At 41.4% G+C, this 20,021-nt stretch overlaps 2 protein-coding genes across 6 annotated transcripts in view; both read right to left on the bottom strand.

The window, feature by feature from the left end:
- Window positions 1–15,169, bottom strand: part of znf704 (zinc finger protein 704) — a 54,599-nt gene extending 39,430 nt beyond the window's left edge. The window contains exons 1-2 of one of the 2 annotated variants that reach the window (XM_076879233.1): window positions 14,140–15,169; window positions 5,867–6,051 (exon numbers count right to left, since the gene is read on the bottom strand). In XM_076879233.1, coding sequence (XP_076735348.1) covers window positions 5,867–6,051; window positions 14,140–14,400 — 446 coding nt within the window. In that variant the 5' untranslated portion in view covers window positions 14,401–15,169. Of the gene's footprint in view, window positions 1–5,866; window positions 6,055–14,139 lie in introns of both variants that reach the window. The other variant, XM_076879232.1, reaches the window with a different exon arrangement.
- A 1,858-nt stretch (window positions 15,170–17,027) lies between these two features.
- Window positions 17,028–20,021, bottom strand: part of pag1 (phosphoprotein membrane anchor with glycosphingolipid microdomains 1) — a 67,850-nt gene continuing 64,856 nt past the window's right edge. For all 4 annotated transcript variants that reach the window (XM_076878950.1, XM_004549204.3, XM_004549207.3 and 1 more), the window contains one exon: window positions 17,028–19,893. In XM_076878950.1, coding sequence (XP_076735065.1) covers window positions 19,558–19,893 — 336 coding nt within the window. In that variant the 3' untranslated portion in view covers window positions 17,028–19,557. The remainder of the gene's footprint in view (window positions 19,894–20,021) is intronic.

Raw genomic sequence — 20,021 nt, 5'->3', positions numbered from 1 at the left:
GTGCTAAAGGAAAAAAACTTTTTCCTTTAGCTTTAAATTAAAAAAAAAAAACTAAATAAATAAATTAAAAAATCCCAGCTAAGGCTGCCATCAAAATAAATCACAACATTCGTATTTTCAGAAGCCGTTTTTATGGTTCAAAAGCAGGAACGCTGATTTACACATGCTGAACAATGTTCCTTTTATATGAATACAAACACGTTTCTGTTATTTTTAGCTGTGTGTGGTAAAGCCAATCAGATTGTCGGAATATTTGCCTCAGCACACCTGGTTTGGTCAAACTGTTGTGAGGAGAAAAAAAAAACCCCATCAACATCCAATCAGATAAAGGCCCACTGAGATTAGGAAAGTTAGACAGTGGAGGAGAAGGAATGATTTGTCTTTTCAGATAGTAATCTTCTGGTTTCTAAACTCCACTGGCATCCAAACCAAGAAAACTGTTTTCTTTGGCAAATGCACAGTGCGCTTTTTCCCTCCCTCTCTCGCTTTCCCTCTATGTCACTCACTCTTTCGAAAACCCACGCCGCTCCCCTACTTTCTCTTATTTCGAAACTCGAGCGCCGGCGCTCACCGCAAACACAAACACGTTGTGCAAAAGCAGCGAGAGCTGCAGCGGTGTTTCCAAAAAGGTAAGAAAACTCCATAAACACAAACAAAACCACCGAACAGCAGGAAAACAAACTGATTACAGGCCGTGCCACTTTATCAAAAGACAAACGATAATTTGAGAGTCCCTCTGGGCCTCTTTTTGTCTTTGGCCTTGTTCCATGCCTGAGTTGGCTGATGCAGGCGGCTCTGAGAGTGGAGCACATGGTTGGCTCAGCGCACTAAACTGGGTGATCTGCAAGCACACTGATCAACAATAAAAAAAATGACAATAACAAAATGCTCTTGGCAACAATGCTGGTTTTGAAGTTGGTCCCCTCCCAAATTCCAGTCCACCCCACCAGACTCCTTGTCATCAGTTACCATAATTAAATTACATGTGTAACTTTGTTGAGCTTTTATGTATTAAAAAAAGAAACAAGGAAAGAAAAAACATCATGGAGGAACAGCAAGGGGTCCAGTCATTTAGAAATACATGAATAACCTCTGTTAATGCTAGACAGATTTGGGGTGGGGTGGGGGGGTTGCTGGCTTTCTGAAGAGAAGAGGATTTAAACCCTCAGATCTGCTGTTTTGGGATTTTGTAATAACAAGCAAAGCACTCTTGATTTTGCCTTCATCTAGGGTTATACTTCACTTCCCCTGCTAGCAATTAGTCTCCTGAATGCTATTTGTCAAGAGCCAAGCCATTCGTTTTCCACTGGTCTGGCCCCACTAGCTCTTGTTACAATTGGCCGTTTCCTGAATAAAGAAAACATAAGCCCTTGGAGGAAGGAGCAGACCCAGCAGCTGGCTGAGACTACAGTCTGACAATGTTTAACCATGTCTGATAATTCAGCAAAGACAAACATGGCAATAAACAAATCAGAACCTGCCGCAGTGAGCAAATCTTTCTACTCTTAATGTGCAGAATAAATCTTTTTTTTAAAGACAAAAAAAGGAAATCATTTCTGAGCGTTTGAGGGTTGTAGTGATGGAAAAAAATATCAGTCAACACATGTCAATCATGCAATGCCATCGATTTCTGTTTGCAGGACTCATAAAAAGTTGCCAAAGCAAGCATCCTGCAAACAAAAGCAATGTACGCAGCTACTCGATAAAGCACAGAGAGTTGGACAAGCTGGCAGAAGCATGAAATGTAGTTACAAAAAGCCCCCCGAGGTCCAACATCTTATATGGCACACTGTCATTTTTCCTCTAGTTTCCCAATGATTGCAGAAGAGGCATTTGGGTACTTCACTGAATCCCAGCGAGGGAGGGAACCTATTGTATTCTAGGTTGCAAGGGATCTGGAGAGCCATCAAACAGCCAGACATTTTCTTGGTAAATCACAAGTTGAGAGGGAACTTTTTTTTTTCAGAGCGCAATTAACAACCTCAAGGTCAGACTTCTCTGGAGAGTTCTCTCTGACAAAAATCCTCAGGCATTTTCTCCCTTTCCTCTCTCTTTTGCTGTTAACTTAATAGCTACACATGCTCTCTCAGCTCCGTTACCTTCTTCCCCTCCGCTGTATGCACAAATTTCCCCTCGGTGCTTGGGCTTCCTTGGGCTCCCTCGTCCCTTTGCCACCAGTGGGGCGATCGTGGCTCAAGAGTTGAGAGTTCGCCTTGTAATCGGAAGGTTGCCGGTTCGAGCCTCGGCTTGGACAGTCTTGGTCGTTGTGTCCTTGGGCAAGACACTTCACCCGTTGCCTACTGGTGGTGGTCAGAGGGCCCGGTGGCGCCAGTGTCCGGCAGCCTCGCCTCTGTCAGTGCGCCCCAGGGTGGCTGTGGCTACAATGTAGCTTGCCATCACCAGTGTGTGAATGTGTGTGTGAATGGGTGGATGACTGGATATGTAAAGCGCTTTGGGGTCCTTAGGGACTAGTAAAGCGCTATATAAATACAGGCCATTTACCATTTACCATTACTCCTCGCCACCTCCCTCCCTCTCGTCTCTTTGCCCCTTTGTCTTCATTACAGATAAACGTTACTCTGTGGTCAGCGGCGACACAATTTCTTCCCCAGTGTGGGAGCAGGTTTAAAATTGGTCGCAGGTGTGCAGCGGATGAGACCTTTGGATCTTAATCTTGAGGCAATAATGGAGCTGTATACCGACGAGGTCACTGTGGGGATATCTAAAGAAAGAGCTTAGAATCATACCTGCTCTCAGGGGCAGCAACAATGAACTTTCCATCTTCTTGATTGTGCAAGCACACTTTATGAATTGGGCTGAAAATTGATTTTCTTTTTTTTTTTTTTGGGGGGGGGGGGGGGGGGGGGGGGGGGGGGGGGGGGGGGGGGGGAGTCTGCTTTTGCACAATTATAATCCACAATTATTCTTCTTCAATGCTGAAACTTTATTAAGGGGCAAACAAGTCATCTGCACATATAGACATTTGCTTTATCTTCCCATGTCTCCTGTCTCTGTCATTACTGTGTCTGCCGAATGAAGGCAGAAAAATAATGTTCAGAAACAGAAGAGAGGTGTCTTTCAGGTATAAATGAAAGTAGAGTACTGTACAGAAGTTCATTTGTTTAAATTTATTGCGATGAAAATAGGAAGGTGGTGCAGCGATTTATTGAAAAATGGAAAAATCTATGGAAAAGTGGCTTATGACTTCAAATGGTATTTATGTGACTTTCATTTTTTGGCTCACGAAGTGAAATAACTAACAAATCCCTAATAATGACAAAGTTGCTGATGTGCAAAAAGGCAGTAACACAAACAACCCCAGAAAAGACTTAAAAATACAAGATCTGATAAGGCCAGAGCATTTCAGCATGTTTGACTGTTTTTGCTTTTTTAGCAGCTTTTGGTTCAGATGCAGATGGAAATTGTCAAGCTAAAAAAAACAAAAAAAGTGAAGTGTAACCTTGACTTGTCAAATGAAGATAACACTTGCTATCATTTCACAAAAGTCTGTACACAGAATTGGTTTCAAGGACTTCTTCTTAAATGTTCGTATTAGTGTTTCAACAAGTGGCAGCCAGAGCTTCATTAGAACAAAGCAGGGAAAAAAACCAAAACATAATTACAGGGTTCTTTCCAAGTTTACTGTGAAAGATCTGCTGCCCTTCATTAGAGTGGATAGTGGGTTTAGGTACCATATCCTAACCTCTAACCATGAGATTGGAATTAGTGCGATCTATTCTGACAATCTGACACGACTAGTTTTTGTTATAGCACAGCCCCCGACTCCAGAAGCACATTGCAAAACGCCATCATGCCATGGCAATGTGCTAAAAGTAGCCATGGCAGCCATTGTTAGCTTTTCATTTCACACCCAAATACGCAAAGGTGTTCATAGTTTAAAACCAAATCTAACTTTAGTCATTGGTTGCTTCTATATACACACGTATTTAAGAAGTATTGCACACAGTGCTCATGTTTTTGGTGCCTTAGAGATGTCTGCACAGTCTAAATAAGATCACAGCATACATAATCCAGTTGGAATTCTGGCTGGAGAGCCAATTTGGATTTTCGGAGTGCTGTGTGTGCCCACACCAATAACTCTGAAGATGTGAAGCTCTCTGAAGGTCATGTCTTATTTCAGTCATTTTATGAGGATTTCTGAATGTGACTTATAAGACATCTCCCCGTGGCTACAATGTTTTTAGCTGGCCTCAGCGGGAGGAGGTGCAATCACTAGACAACATGAAGTTGGTCTAGTGATTGCACATAAACTTGAGCAGCAAGATAATCAATAAGACATCCAACCATAAACACATAAATATCAATATTTTTGCAATCCCCATCCAAAGGACAAGTATGAAATTCCAGTCTAATCTATGCGATAGACCTTTCTTCCTTCTTAATGGGCCATAAGGCAGCTTCTAATCAATGACTCATCAACAAATAACAGTTAAATTTAAGGCAATAGCTCAGGATGGAGTGATAAAGTTGCACAAATGGGAAACTTTTGCTGTACTTTTCAGCAAGTTGCCATCGATTGGACTCCAGCAGCAGAGTGAAGGCAGGTAATGAGGAGTGATGTCCAATAACAGCAAAGTGCTTTACAAGGTATTAGGGTTTCACATTTAATTGAGAAAGAGTGTTGTTCCTTTATTAGATAGAACTTCACTGTCGTGCACTGCTGCCCACCAATGGTTAACTGCTCTATTGTGGAAATGGCTTATGTGGGGAATTAGTCTGGTGGTCTAAAATAATATTTGTGTGCACGTGTGTGTGCACGTGTGTGTGTGCAGTGTAAAGAGAACCACCGAATGAGTAAAGAAATAACTAATGCATCATAACATAATAATTATTTCCAGTTGTATAGGGTTATGTTCTGCATGTAGGATCAGTTTGGAATATGTGCCACAATGTTTATACCACATGAAAGCAACAACTGTACACGCGGGCTATAAGGGCAAAGTATTCTGCAAGGCCACGGTGTCTTTGCTGTGTAGCAGGAAAGACGCTCAACAGGGTAACTGTTGAGAAACCACCAGAGAGGCATGCCGTTTAAATAACAATACCCATAAATGCTTCTGCAAGTTAAAGAAACAGCATCCAAAAGCAACATTTTGCTGAAAACCTTTTAATATTCAGAACACGGATAGAATCCTAAATCAACAAAATGTCTGGATCGGTTTATAGAGGACCTATTATGCTCATTTCCGCCTCCATATTTTTACTCTTGGATTCTACTAAACTAGCTTTATGTGAGTCACGATTCATAATAATCCACATTTATCTTATAGTAGACACTGGTGTAGTTCACGCTATGTCAGGAAGCAGTTTTAGCTACCCTCTCCCTCCCTTGAAGTCAACTTTCTTGTCTCGATCACAAGGAGAAGGTTTGAAAAGCAGTTCTTTGAGGCATGTTCTCAGACAGCTGTCTGCCCGAGATGACATCATCCACATTAACAGTAGAAAAAAAACAAACAAACTGTTGAGTGTTTACATCAGTCTGAAGCCTTACTTGCACATACACATCTATGCAACTATATATCTATCTATTTATAATAAACACACACACACACAACACTGTATGTTGGAAGAGTGTAGCATGTGTGAGGCCATATAATAAAATATTTATGTAATGGAGTAAAGCAGACTCTTGCCAAATTATCTTGTAAACTATGTGCTGCAAAATTGGCTTCGAGGATCAAATAAAATACAGGATGTCAGCCCACATAAGGTCTGTCCTATTTGTGAGATGACATATCTATGTCATAAACTTTTCGTGAACTTTGCCTGTACCACTCTAGCTAAGCTGCCTGCAGGATAGGAATCAGACTGTCACTGCTAGAGAATTTCATATACACAGTCCTACCTAGCGTGGGGGACGTCAATGCTGGAGGAGACTACTTTGCGTTTCTGCTCCAGCAGGGACACCGATCGGGTGTCAGAGTCCCGGCTAACACGTTTTCCGTCCGTTGAACGCTGCTCCTCCGCTGGCTCTGGGCTCAGACAGCTGCCCTCCACCTTCTGGCCATCTGGAGCTCCGTTACTGGAGCTCTGCTGTAGAGAGGCGAAAAAAAGAAATAATTGAGTGCTTGTGCAGAAATACCACATAAATAAGTTGGAAGAAATGATGAAGTAGCAATCAGCTCCTTCAAATGGCCTCTTTTTTTATTTAACAAGGTCATAATGATAAATATCTTTTGCAATTCTGTTACTGGTGAAGAACACATCTACAGAATGAGTCCATTTCAATTTATTATTAAAGAGAGTAACCAAAAGTAAAAATAGACAGAAAATAAGGTCTGGGCATTGGCTGCCTCAAAACCTGGCAGCTAAAATTTAAATTTGAATGTTTACATTTCAAATGTGATAGAACACAGTCTAAATACGGTTTAAGAAAATTTCCACATTCTTGGGCCTAAAAAAAGTCTTTGCCAAAACACACTGGACAGAGTAAAAAATGAACAGTGGTCAGTCACAAAACCAGTCTATTATTCTTCCTGCAGACGTTTTGGAGGGATGAGGTTTTCCACAAAAGACTGCACTGTCATGAGCAAAAATATAATAAAACATTACATAATAGCACCACACTTGCTTTTAAAGTAATTTGTTTAAAAAAAAAGAAAATTCATTTTTAAAAACAGCATCATCTGTACTTTCACAAACACCATCAGGTTTTAGTGGAAGAAATGTGAGCAATTTATTGATAAGGCCAGAGAGTGAAAGAAGGGTTTGCATGTATGTATGTATCACAGCCACCTTATTAGGAACATCTGCTTAACTCCTTGGTAACACAAATATCTAGTCAACCAATAACATTTCAGCAAGTTGATGCATTTAGCCATGCAGACATGCTGAAGTTCAAACTGACCATGAGAATGGCGAGGAAAGGTCATTTAAGTAACTTTGAATGGGGCATGGTTGTTGGTGCCCAAAAGGCTGGGTGAGGATTTCAGAAACTGCTGATCTACTGGGATTTTTCCCCACATAACCATCTCTATGGTTTACAAAGAAAGGTCTTAAAAAGAGACAACATCCAGAAAACTGCCAGACCGGTTCAAGCGGACAGGACGCTGGTTACAACCAGTGTGTGCAGACGATATGGTCAGAATTTGGCATAAACAACAGTAAAGTGTAAATCTGTCCTTACTAGGCCTTACTTGAAATTGATGGCCTTTCCGGCTTTTTAATGCTTAAAAAAAAACAAATTATATATATTATTATCCTAAGTCTTTGGTCCCAGACATTCTTATACACAGAAAAAACCCTATCATTGTATTTTAAACAAATACATAGAGAGGAAGTATATTTCACTGGTTTCACTACATCATCACATTGGTTACTTATCTCCCATAGCCAAGCCTCAAACAGAGTGGCTTTGTCAGATATAAGAAGCAAGGGTTGGATCAGACTGAGAAACTTGGGGACACTGCACACTTATTCAGTAACTTCTCAAGAAATAAGAATATAGGTCAACCCTGCTGCATTGCATTGGTTTTACTTAGAGCTGGGCAATATAAGATTTTTTCATATCACGATATGTTTTTTTCGTTTCAGGCGATAACGATATATATCACGATATAAGCCAAATAACTATATTTGTAAGATTTAAGTGTTACGGCAAAATAAAGTCTCAGATAAACTGCCTGTTTTATCTCACAGACATACTGATTCATCTTGCTACGATTCGGGCAACATTGCAGAAGCAATAAAAAAGCAGAATGAAGTTCAAGGTAGACTGGGGTAACCAGCAACAATGGCTTTCTTTGTTTCAGGGCTTCAGCCATTAAGGTGACCTGCTCTGGCAAGATTGTCGGATCAAAAAACAAGCGCAAATGCACCCACCAACACAGACACACAAATACACACGCACCTCTGTTTGTAGCTAAAGCCACGGTGATCTTAGAAAAACACACTGAGAAAATGGCAAAACAAAAGCAGAGTGACACACACAGCTGCCCACACCGAGCGCTGAGGAGAATGGCATTCAGGCCAGTGTGTGTCTGTTCGTGTGTGTGAACTAGATTAGGGCTGAACGATATATCGCATTTGCGATAATATCGCGACATGATCAAGTGCAATTTTCTAACCGCAAAGGCTGCGATTATACTCTGGACATGTCCAAATTCATGGGCTGCATCCTCCTGAGGCCGCATTTGTAGACCGATTACGTCACAGCGACGCGCCGAAGGCTGTCCAAATTACTACCATATCCCAGAATTCATAGCGCGGCCCAGCCAAACTCCAGTTTCCAACAATGGCGGCCGCTACTAAGTTTTAAAATTACTCATACTAATCTTTCTGGGTCACAAAATAAACTTTTAACATATTTTCAGGCGAGAAAGTAGTTGTGTAAACATCAAATATCTGCTCGGTTTATCAAGATATCCCATATTTGCAAAAGTGCTTCGACGTTTTCAGAGGCGTCTGCTACCCACCAGCTCGACAGCTAGCCGGGAGCTCGAGGGTTACTGATGCGGCCGAGAACGGCACAACTCCCAGCACATCATTTTCAGATCACCGCGGAGTTTCGCTGCTCGGGTTAAACGTAATATATAAGTCACTTAGACAACCTAAAAATGTTATTGTTGGGCTTTTTTCAGTGTTTTGTTTGTTCGTGAGTAAATCGGTTTGGCTGAGATTAAAGTTATTAGATTAGATAAAATAAAACTTTATTAATCCCCCGGGTGGGTTCCTCCTTGGTTTTCACACAGCTGACTAAACGTCAAACAGAAAACTTATTAAACAGAAGTATGAGACAGTCGAGAATTTACACCAGTGTCTGGTTATATTTTAGATAGCAAGAAGCAGACGGCCGAGTTTATTAAACTCCACCGAGACAGCGGTGACGCTAATCAGAACTAGCCTTCTGATTAGCTAATCAGAAGGCTAGTTCTGATTAGCTAATCAGAACTAGCCTTCTGATTAGCTAATCAGAAGGCTAGACCGTCCAATTTCACGCCTTTAAATTTTAAAGGCGTGTTTGTGTGTGTGTTTATACAATTGCTATTATGTTTGCACTTTATGTGTAATGTTACTGACTGCAGAGATCAGTAAGATGTGTGTATTTTTTATTTATTAGTTTTATTTATTTAATATTATTTTTTAATTGAATGACTGTAGTAGTTCACAGATGTCGAAAAACTGAGTGTGGTAAAGCCACTGATTTTGTTTATGTATATTTCTGCAATCTGCACATTGTACTGACTTTCATTTTAATGTTTACACCAGGGTTCCTTGTCAGCACTTTATGCTCAGATGTTTGTAAGCTAAAAATAAACTATTGTGTATGTTCAAATATACTGTTGTGATTGAAGAAGTTAAATAAAAATGTCAGTCATTAATTCATGCATCACCTCATGTCATCATAACAGAGGTCTGTCTTCCAGGAAAGAACAGTTTAAAATTAATGTAATATAGTATTGGCCATACTATATGATGTATTGCTTGTCTTTGTTTAATAATACAGAAGACAAAGACCTTAAAAAATAATCGCATATCGCATCGCAATCGCAATATTGGGGCAAAAAAATCGCAATTAGATTATTTTCCATAATCGTTCAGCCCTAAACTAGATCATTATCTTAAAGCAGTGCAACAGGATTAGTCTTTACTGTGGAAAAGTCAACACACACACACAGAATGCACACGCCCAACACACAACACCATTCATTTCGATTAATGAGACAGAAAAAAAACATGACGAATGGATATCAAATATCATTCATGATATAGTCTCGTCACAAAAAATGCCCAGTGCTGTGCAAAATACACAATGAAAACACAAACTTGAGCAAAACAACAAGATGGATTACACCGGCTGGGAGAAGATTAGGTGTTGTGTGTAAGATGAGTGTATTCCTCAGATAAAACCAACCGTAATTCCTTCCTTTCACCGGGCTTATGAATTATAGCGTTGCAGAGAGCCAGGAAATTGTGAATCATGCCAAATCGGTGGTGAAATGTGAGTTGCATATGTCAAAGCTGGTGTGTGTGTGTGTGTGTGTGTGTGCGTGCGTGCGTGAGTGCCTGTGCAGAGAACAAATACCCGGAGTGTCCCTCCTCTCCTCATCTATCATTCTCGTTCTGTGTCCCACTCAAAGAGACACAAATTAAAACTCGTAACCTACTTACAGCAGTTTGTGAAGCGTAAAGATTCTTCTACCTGTGCAGGTCAAAGGTCATAATAAAGAATTTCAGTGGAAACCACGTCTGTTAGCTCATGTGGGTCTTTGTTGCTGGGAGGAATTTCTATTATGACTATTAAAAATAGTTCTGATAAAGACAGTTAATGGCTTACTCATAATCTCAGTTTTTCCAATATGGCATTCCTGGACTGAACCACATCCTGACCACACGTTTAAAAAAAAAATGCAAACAAACATTGGCTTTTTTTAAAACACAATTTCATTCAAAAAAAGTGCAGCAATATATTTTTTGGATGTTTTAAATATTAAATTAAGGGGGAAAAGTGTATCATCCTCATACAAAAATATCCTGGCACATGGCAATAACATCACTTTTTTTTTTTTAATTAAAATTAACTTACAATATGAATACTTTGTCAAAATGACCCTTTGGCATGGTGCCTGGTGAGCCAATCTAATCAGGCTGGGCCAAATATCCTGAGCATAACATGTGCCAAACTGTGGGCTATAGCTGCCTGTAGGGTGTTATGTACAAATTGAAAAATCTACATTTTAATTACACAGCCCAAGGTGTCTAACTAATTTAAAAATAAAAGACAGATTTAAATGACTGTGTTTAGTTTGATTACTTTAGCTGGGCTCCAAATGATCTCAGCTGGATGCACTGTATACATTAAGGTTTAGTGAGTGGATGAAGTTATCACCTTTTTTATCCTTTTACTTATGATGTACTGGTTCCTTGACTTGAGAACATGTCGGTAACGCACAATAGCTTTAGCAGCTAAGGATGTTTGCTGGTGTCATCTTCTTTTATATTCAGAGTATTACTGACACACACAATAGACTGTGTATGAAAAATGAAAGTCGCTTCAAGGTCTGAAAAGGGAAGCCAATGCAGAAGAGTCTAACCAATACGGGATTTTTAAGACCAATTTCGACAGACATTTGGTGATTAAAAAAAATCGTATATTCTGATATTGCCAATATTTTTTTCTTTCAGACACACGAGACATACACAGATTTCTCTAATATTTGTAACGTGTATTTACTCGTGTACACTCTGACCGACTCCACTCAGGTCAGCTGGTTGTTGTGTAGGTAGCTTCCAAACCCGGTTTCGGAACAGAAAAATTGTGGAGTGCCCTCTGGTGGACAAACTATGCATCATCAACAATCATAACATCAGTGAAGGGCTCTTTCTCTGATTTCTTTTTCTTTTTTTTCCATCTGTCTTTATAAACGTCAATACCAACAGTTCAATAGATAACTAATAATGGCTGAAAATATCGGCCCACCAATAAATCGGTCGGGCTCCACTTAAGCCTGCATTCTTTTCAATGGCCAGCAGGCTGCAAATTTTTCAAACTCTATAACTGCCCCAATGTGTGATCTCATTAACAGTTTCTAAATGAGTTTATGAGCTCCATCACTACTTTTAAAATCATACTGAATACATTAGTGTCAAAAAAAGAGGCTAAAACCAACTCACTGTGTACCTGTCGATCACAAGTTGTAAACCAGTGAGTGTGTGGTGTCCCTGAGTCCACTTCTGATTGGTTACATCTTAATACCAAGATGATACTGGTAAAAATACTCAGCTCGAAGCTTCACAGCAGAACTTCACTAACCCGCCATTGCCATCTTAAATAGTCTATAAAATGGACACAGCTGGAGAGTCTTATCAGTATAACAAGTGGATGTAACACCTTGTAGACATAGTCCATAGTCTAGTATGGTCAATGTCAAACACTCAGAAGCAAATGATGGTAAATGAGCCTTTATGTACAAATTATTATTATCATTATTAGTAATACTTTTTTTGTAGATAGGTTACCACTTATATATATATATATATATATATATATATATATATATATATATATATATATATATATATATATAAACTCATAACCTTCCTTCACCCTCAAAGGATTACTCATCCATTTCCACATGGGTGCCAGCATCCAGACTGACTGTAGTTCCTGCTGATGTTGCTCAGCGAACCAATAAGCTCAGCCAGCGACGGGCCCGCCTGAGATCACCGCCTTAGAACAAAGAGTCACAGCCTCTGTCAACAAGCTTGCTTCATTGACTCCCGCATCGGTGTGCAACAAACACAAACAACGACAGCTCCGGCCCAACAAGAAGTGAGTGAGATCTCTTTGTTAGCAGCTGGAGAAATCACCGTAACTTAGTTCTCACACAACATACATTTGCACAAAACAGCAAGTCAACAAGTGGCATCGCGCCCCCCCACTCCCGCCCCATGCAAAACAGGGACCATTCGTTCGCCATTCTGGGCACAGAGCCAAGCATCCAGATTCTTTGGAGCACGCCACCCGTTGCCAACCTGGGGGCGCCCACTTTGTCGGCCGTACAGCTGCTGCTGTTCAAACGGGGTGGCATGCTCTCACAAACAGCTCCTGTTCCAGGATTTAAAGCAGTCACATCTCACTCGTTAAAGATCCAAAACACACAACAGATGAAAATCACATTTATATTAGCGCCCTAATGCACACAAAAAGCAACACAGATGCACATGTGAATGCATACACACACAGACACACACGCACATACAGAGCATACCCCTCCTCCTCATTTTATGGCTTGTTTTCGACATCAGCGGGAATTGAGTCGTGCTGAAAGAGAATTGACCATTGTGCTGACAGGAATACGTTCTCACCCTCAGCTGCACTTCTCCAGCCTGCGCTGGGGACTGTAACAGAATTGTGCAACAGCTTTTGTGTTGATCACTGCATGCACAACTGCAAAACGGGAGACCTAAGTTCACACTGCATTTCCCATCACTCACAGATCTAACAAGTCCCCCCGAAGAGCGGGTTTATCTTTGGGAAGATCTGGCATCTGTTTGTAACGATTTAAATAACAGTTTACGAGATTTATGTGCATTTTCAGGCAGAAGAGTACAATTTACTGCTGCAGGAACTGTGACAGATCCACAAACTGTGGCTCAACATTTCAGCTTTGGTCATAGAAATAAGACTGAAGATTACAGCCTGCAAGTTTCTGCATCAACAACATGAAAACACACACACAAGAAATGCAATCAAAATCACAGCATCAAAAAAAGTTGTTATTCAGCCACAAGCATTCCTCAGTCACTCCCTCGCTATAAAAAGGATGAACACAATACCCCACACACACACACTTCCCCTATGTTAGAAACAGTGTGCTCATCCAAGAGCTGAATTGGCCTTTTCTTCCTCGCACAATCTTTATTTGGGGCCACGTGACAGAAAAGCATTCAAGTTGGATTGCAAGGCAATCAGATCATCGCTTGTTAGGCCTACATCAGGACTGCAGATTTGGACACCGTCACAACTTACTATCTTGACTCTAATGCAACAAGAAGTGCGCGTGATCTCTTTTATAATAGCTCTTAAAACAATAACACCCTTGAGCAGAATGAGTGCACACAGAGACGATCGATTTTAAACTGTGTAACATGCATTAATATATGAAATAAACAACAACAAAAAAAACCTAAATGTAATTAAGTCTTTAACCAAATGTGCAATTAAATGCCGGTTGCGCAGAATTATCTGTAAGAAATGTCACATTCACATACATATATGTATAAAATATAAGGCGGCGAGCATGCAAAAACCTTTACATCTTTACATTTACATCAATCTAAAACGCTGCAGTCAGAGCGTGTTTGTTTGCCTCATCTTACCCACCCACTAGCCCACATAAACATTGCGCAGGCCCCATCAAGCCCTTTGTCCTATATATCTGATGTCGCCAAATGTCATGACAGTCCGTTATATGCTTCAATATGCAAACGACTCATTATAGCAATAACAGCATAATGCATTTTTTAAAATCCCAGCCGGTTAAATCTCTCGTCCGCGGCGGCGGGAACGGCGGCGGTGACACCGTTAAATCCGCTCCGTGCAGGAAGCGGTTAAACGCTGCAAAACACCGCACAACAACAACAGTGAAGCGTCGCCTGCCGGTCGGACCCACGTACCTTCAGGCTGGACTTGAGTGGTCCTTTGGCTGCGGTGTGGTTGAAGCCCGAGGCTATCTCCTCCTCGGAGAACTCCTTGAGGCTCCCGTCTTGCATGAGCACGGTGTAGACGCTTCGCCGGGCTCCCGCAGCCGACAAGTCTCTGTTTTCCTGCTTGACAGCCTGGACCACTCCTGTCACCGGGGCACCGTCCCCCGTCGGACTCGGCGCATAAACGCGGCTGCCGAGGACCGAGCGCTTCACCAGGCGCCTCGTGTGCATCTCTAAAAACCGTTTCACTGTATTCAAAGCCGGCGAGCCGGTAAAATTAAATCATTAAGCGTCGAATTATAGCCGGTAAACAGCGTCGTGAAAAACACAAAACTGCAGCGGGTAGACTACGCGCTCCAACAGCCCTGACAAAATGTTAGAAAGGGGCAACATACTCGGAGGAGGGGGAAACTCCAAACAGCGTCCGGAATGCACCGCGCACAAGCACCCCGTAAAAAAAGAAACAAGAAACCGACCAGCTCTGAATTAGTAGCCGACGACTACGATTCATTCGCCGCTAAACAACCTCTACATCCAACCGGCTACCAATCTTCCTCCGTTCGACCTGTTTGTTTTCCTCTCTGCTCCCTGCGAGCTGAAGGGGCGGCGGGAAAACGCGGACTAATCGCCGTAGTCGTGAGCCGAGGCGACACTTATACACGATTATGTAAAAATGGTGGCTAATACAGGGCAAACAGCTTGAGCATAGAGGCACGGGAGCCAGCACGTCGAATTTTTCCGCCCCACACGGCTCTGTACCCCGACACCTCGCCGTATGTGTTACAAAAGATTGAAATTTGACCGTTAACCGGCTCCGGTTCCAACTACTGCCACATCCAGTCCGCCGTCACCTCAGACCGAGCGGGGACTCTACCGGCGGAATGCTGCCTGTAAACATGTGCGGTCCGGCGGCCACGGCGGTCTCTAATTGGTCGGCGCTGCACACGCCTCCACAAGCCCCCACCGCTCCCCTTCTCCTCCGAAAGAAGGTAATGCAACCGGGGAGGATGCTCCATTGAAAACAATGACGCAAGGAGAGATTGGAAGCGAGAAGGGAGGGGGTTATGGCAGAGGGAAGAAAGGAAAAAGGCGGGAATTTAGGCTGTGGAAGAGAGAAGATTTGGACCAGGCAGCAAAGCTTCATGCTTTAACCTACTTGTACAGCCTACTTTTCAGGTGCCGTGGGACCTCTGAATTACTATGATCTGGTTAAAAATAAATAAATAAAATGAGCTGAACTGGTCTGCGTTTTTGCTTATAAAAACAACAGGTTATTTCCCTTTTTTTAAACATGCCAGTTTTGTTCTGGTAAAACTGGTTGTCGAACATAAGGTCCGGGGACCATAATCGCCCTGGCAAAGACTTTAACCGGTCCCACAGTTTTATAACAAATAAAGGAGGGTATAACTTTGGATTCTTAAATATATTTTCACAACTTTTACTGCTGTTTTGTTTTTTATAGATGGATAGATAGATACAATTGCATTGGGTTTTTTTTTAATCATTTTTCATCTTTATACCAGCACAGTGGATTTTACACCAAGTGCAAACTTTCACTTTGAATTCAAGGGGTTGCATTCATACAGTCATTTTCATACAGATGCTCAAAAGTAATTGGAGAGTTAACCAAAGGACGATGATGTGGCTACTGATAGAAGTAGCAGGATAAACAGCAGGATGTGAAGTGTACAGGGCTACACTCTCCGGATAATGTCTCAAAGCATGCTGCAAAAGCAACCCAAAAGTTTCTCAAATCAAAGAAATTGGATATTTTTCAATTGCCAGGTCAGTCACCTAATCCCAGCCCAATAGAGCATGCTTTTCAGTCCCTGAAGAAAAAACTGAAACCAGAGAGAACCCCACAAACAAGCAAAGAGGCAATACAAATAAAAAAATGTGCTGCTGTATACTAATGGACCTAATTGTACAGAACATCGTAGAGCAGGGATGTCAAACTCATTTTACATACTGGATCATATAAAGCCCATTGTCATCTTAATTGGGCCTGACCAGTGAAATTTGCTTTTTAGTCAGTGCAAAGAAGTTGATTAAAATGATTAAAATATAGTTAAAAGACCAAAATTTATGCTGTTCTTCACATTTTCCAAAGATGTCCAATAGGCCAGATTGGAGGCTTTGTTGGTCAATTCTGACCCCTGGGCCTTATTTTTGACAACCCTGCAATTGAGCCTGAAAAGGAGGGAAAGGAGTAGAAGAAGCAGAAAGACACAAAGAACCGAAAGGGGAGCAGAGGAGGACAGGAGGGAGACAACAACAGGTGTGAGGACCCTTTGATTAAACAGCATTATCCTTATAGGAAGAAGAAAAAAAAATACTTTACATACTTAGGGATGAATTTATATCATCATAAATACATTTTAATTTTCCAAGGATAGACAGCGCCCTCCATAACGTTTTAGAACTGTAAGAAAAAAGTCAGCAGGGTCTTATTAAACACTTGTGCCCAGGGGTCTCTAACTTGATGACCGGGGTAGTCCCCTTCCTTCAAATAATCTTAAAGCCGCCTCAGAGGGCTGTTAACTCTCATATAGCTGGCATCACGTACTAAATGAGACATTTAAAAGTGTGATTTCACAAGCTATCGCTCTCTGAGAACCAAAAAAGTCCCGGGATAAATCTCTCTCTTTTGAAAAGAAAGTTCAGTTTGATAAATCAAGTGTGCCAGCACGCTGATTCATCGTAATTATCACCCAGCGTGGCAGAGAAAATACACCAAAGAATGTTATCACAGAAACAAATGACCTAATTAATGTCAAACGTTAATGTTTTTGGAAACTCTTACCCAGCGTACAATCCTTCTACAAGACATCGCCCCAGAGAATTAAAAGACAAAATGGCACCATTTATTATACTTATATATTTAATAGAACAATTCATGTCATAAAATATTTACATGCACAGAATGGAAATTGGACAGAGTGGAGTGACAGATGTGGCTATAACCGCCAAACCAGGCTTTGCCCTTTAATCAAAGGCGGGTGTCACCATAGAGTTGTCTGATGGTCGTGAGCGAGAGGAGGGGGAGGAGAAGGGAGGGGGCGGGGGGCAAATCATCTCATTTAGTGAGGGTGCTTCTCCACTCCCCCCCAATCCCTATAAGGAAATATGTGTTTATCTGACCAACAGCTTGAGAGAATAATCTTTTGGTGCAAGTAAGCATCTTTTAGCGGTGTGTTTAAGTTTTGTCCTGATTAGATTTGGCACCAACACCCCCCCCCAACTTTGGCAGATCTTCCTTCCTAGTGAAAAAGAAAACAACAAAACTGATAATTAAAGATGTTTTTCTCATAAAATACTGGGAGGTGGGTGTGTGGGGGGGGGAGTGGCATTTAAAATCCTCTTTCACAGTAGCAACACTGGGAGATACAACAGCACTTCAAATGTATATAATTTATTAATCCGATAGCAGTCAGAGCAGGCCGTATGAAACCACGGGTGAGCTCCAGCATGTCTAATGAAACACAAACCCGATGCTGGAGATACTGTAACGCTGTAATATTCTGATGTGGGTGGAAACAGATGACACCGATTTTTCTGCTAAGAGGTTACATACTGTAGCAATGATAAAAATAATAATGATGACAAAAAAAAGATATTTACAGCACAAAGCAGAGGCAGTATTCATTTAAAAATAAACAGTAACGAGGCAATTTCTTTTTTGTGTTTAATAAAAGTACCACAGGTTTCTTAATATGCATGTACCAAAGGGAGCTGTACCATATGTCTGGCATTTCAATGGATATTCTCAGATATGAAACGCCATCAACTTTGAGTTAAAATAACATGAAAACATGGTTGAAGTTGTTGTTTTTTTCTTAAAACAAGTCATACAATCAGTGCTTTTAATCTTATTTTAAAACTATATGACTCTGGACATTGTACAAATAAGTAAAAGCTCACATTAAATTTTCCAGCGAGTAACAGTTGATTAAAATACTCCTCTAACTACAAGCCTCGATTGGCACTGTCGTCAGTTCAAGCTACACAGAGACAGGCATGGTTTCCTGTATTTAAAAGAAAAAAAGAAGCGCTAGATGTTGAAAAGTGTGCAGCGATGTTAACTGCTTTCGATAATCTGTACTTGTGCTTTAATGCCGACAGAAGACTGTACCAAGAATAGACTCGAGGAAACATACGAAGTACAATAATACAAGCTCGTCGCGTCATTTCATCACAATATGTCATCTGAACTTGTTTGACCAAAGTGTGCAAAATGACAATATACACTGACACATTCATTTTTCTTTCTTTCTTTCATTTGTTTGTTGTTTTTTTAAAAACAATGAACTCTTTAAATGCTCTGGGGGGAACACGTACCTAACTGCCACAATCCTCGCAACTCATTTTCATTTAGTATCTCAGTAAAAACGCTAGAAATTTAATTTTTTTATAAATGCCTATTCGCTTTTTTCTCTCACAGACATACTTTAACATTTCACAATTACACAACAATAATCGTCTTCAAATAAATATGAAATTCACAAAAAAAACCCTTTGACATCGACTGTAGCTCTTCTAAAAGAACAACAACAAAAAAAAGCTTTAAAAACGTGTTGCGACACTTCCCTTCTTCCTTCACTCCTCGTTTTCCGTTTTTTTGGCTCGCCACAGATGACTAGCGTCAACCTGCGATACGCTAAGCCCACACACATGCGCCGTGTAGTCTGAGCAATGACACGTGTGCGCGGCAGATAATTCATCAGCTGTGTTAAATGGTGAAAATCTACTGAATGCAACCTCTGTCTCTGCTAACCGTTTGGCAGCAAAACTGAGAGGGGTGGGAGAAACCTCATTTCTTGTGGAGAATGCACAGTGGAGGTGTTGCCGACCTGACAGGAAAAAAGCCTAAAAATACACCACCTGACACCTCAATAAAACATGACACTGAGTCACTCGGAAGAAACTAGAAAGACTAGCAGCTGCAGAGAGAGCACACAAATAATATAACCTTCACGTGTGTAAGTGCATGAATTTCACCATCACTTTATGGCACTGAATTACTTTTTTCTTTTTCTTAGATAGTGTCGTTAGCTAACTATTAAAATGCTGCATGAGTGTTGCGATTGGATATTTATTTGGTAGTTTAACTATTGAATATTTTTCTTCCACAATCAAGTGTTGTTAAGGCCCACCAGTACCGATGACATTCACCATGACTGATGAACTAAAGGAGTCAAGTTTGGATATGATAAACCGTACCCAGGCTATAAGGAGGATGCTCGTGCACGGCTGGGTGGATGCTGCGGCGAGCTGTTTTCTGTTCACAAGTCATGCGCCCAAAGCATCCTTGATAGCAAGCTTAAAGCACTGCAGCGAAGTCTGTTAGATGCATCCAGGCGATACGAGGAGGGGAGCGGGGACGATGACTTAAAGGCGGGACATTTCTGGGCCCAGACCCAGCTCTCCGACGCTTTCATAGTCGGGCTCCGCCTTGCCCACGTCTGACCCCTCGGCTCGGTGCTCGTCCTCTGAGCTATTAGTCTTTGGGATGCGGATGGTTTCGTAGCCTGGGTCTGTGCTGTCGGCGGGGCCGGGCTCATCGGGTTGGCTGTAGATATCTCGAACGGTGGCGTAGAGGTCACCGGAGGAGGAGGCCGGGACCAGACCTTTAATCTCCGCTATGCTGCTGTAGTCGTGCTCTTTGTCCTCCTCGTTAACAGCGTCGTCACAGTTTGTTTTGTTGACTGTGGAGTACACCGCTGACTGAAAGGCACAGAGAGAGAGAGAGAAAGACAAAAATGACACAAACCGTTAACCACAATCGTGTTGTTTTTCTTCTTCTTCTTTAGTTGGGTTATTACTCATCTAATATCGCCAAAAAAGCTGCACGT

This window comes from Maylandia zebra, linkage group LG22, assembly GCF_041146795.1.
Source record: "Maylandia zebra isolate NMK-2024a linkage group LG22, Mzebra_GT3a, whole genome shotgun sequence".
Lineage (NCBI taxonomy): Eukaryota > Metazoa > Chordata > Actinopteri > Cichliformes > Cichlidae > Maylandia > Maylandia zebra.
This window is presented reverse-complemented; position numbering and strand designations above follow the sequence as displayed.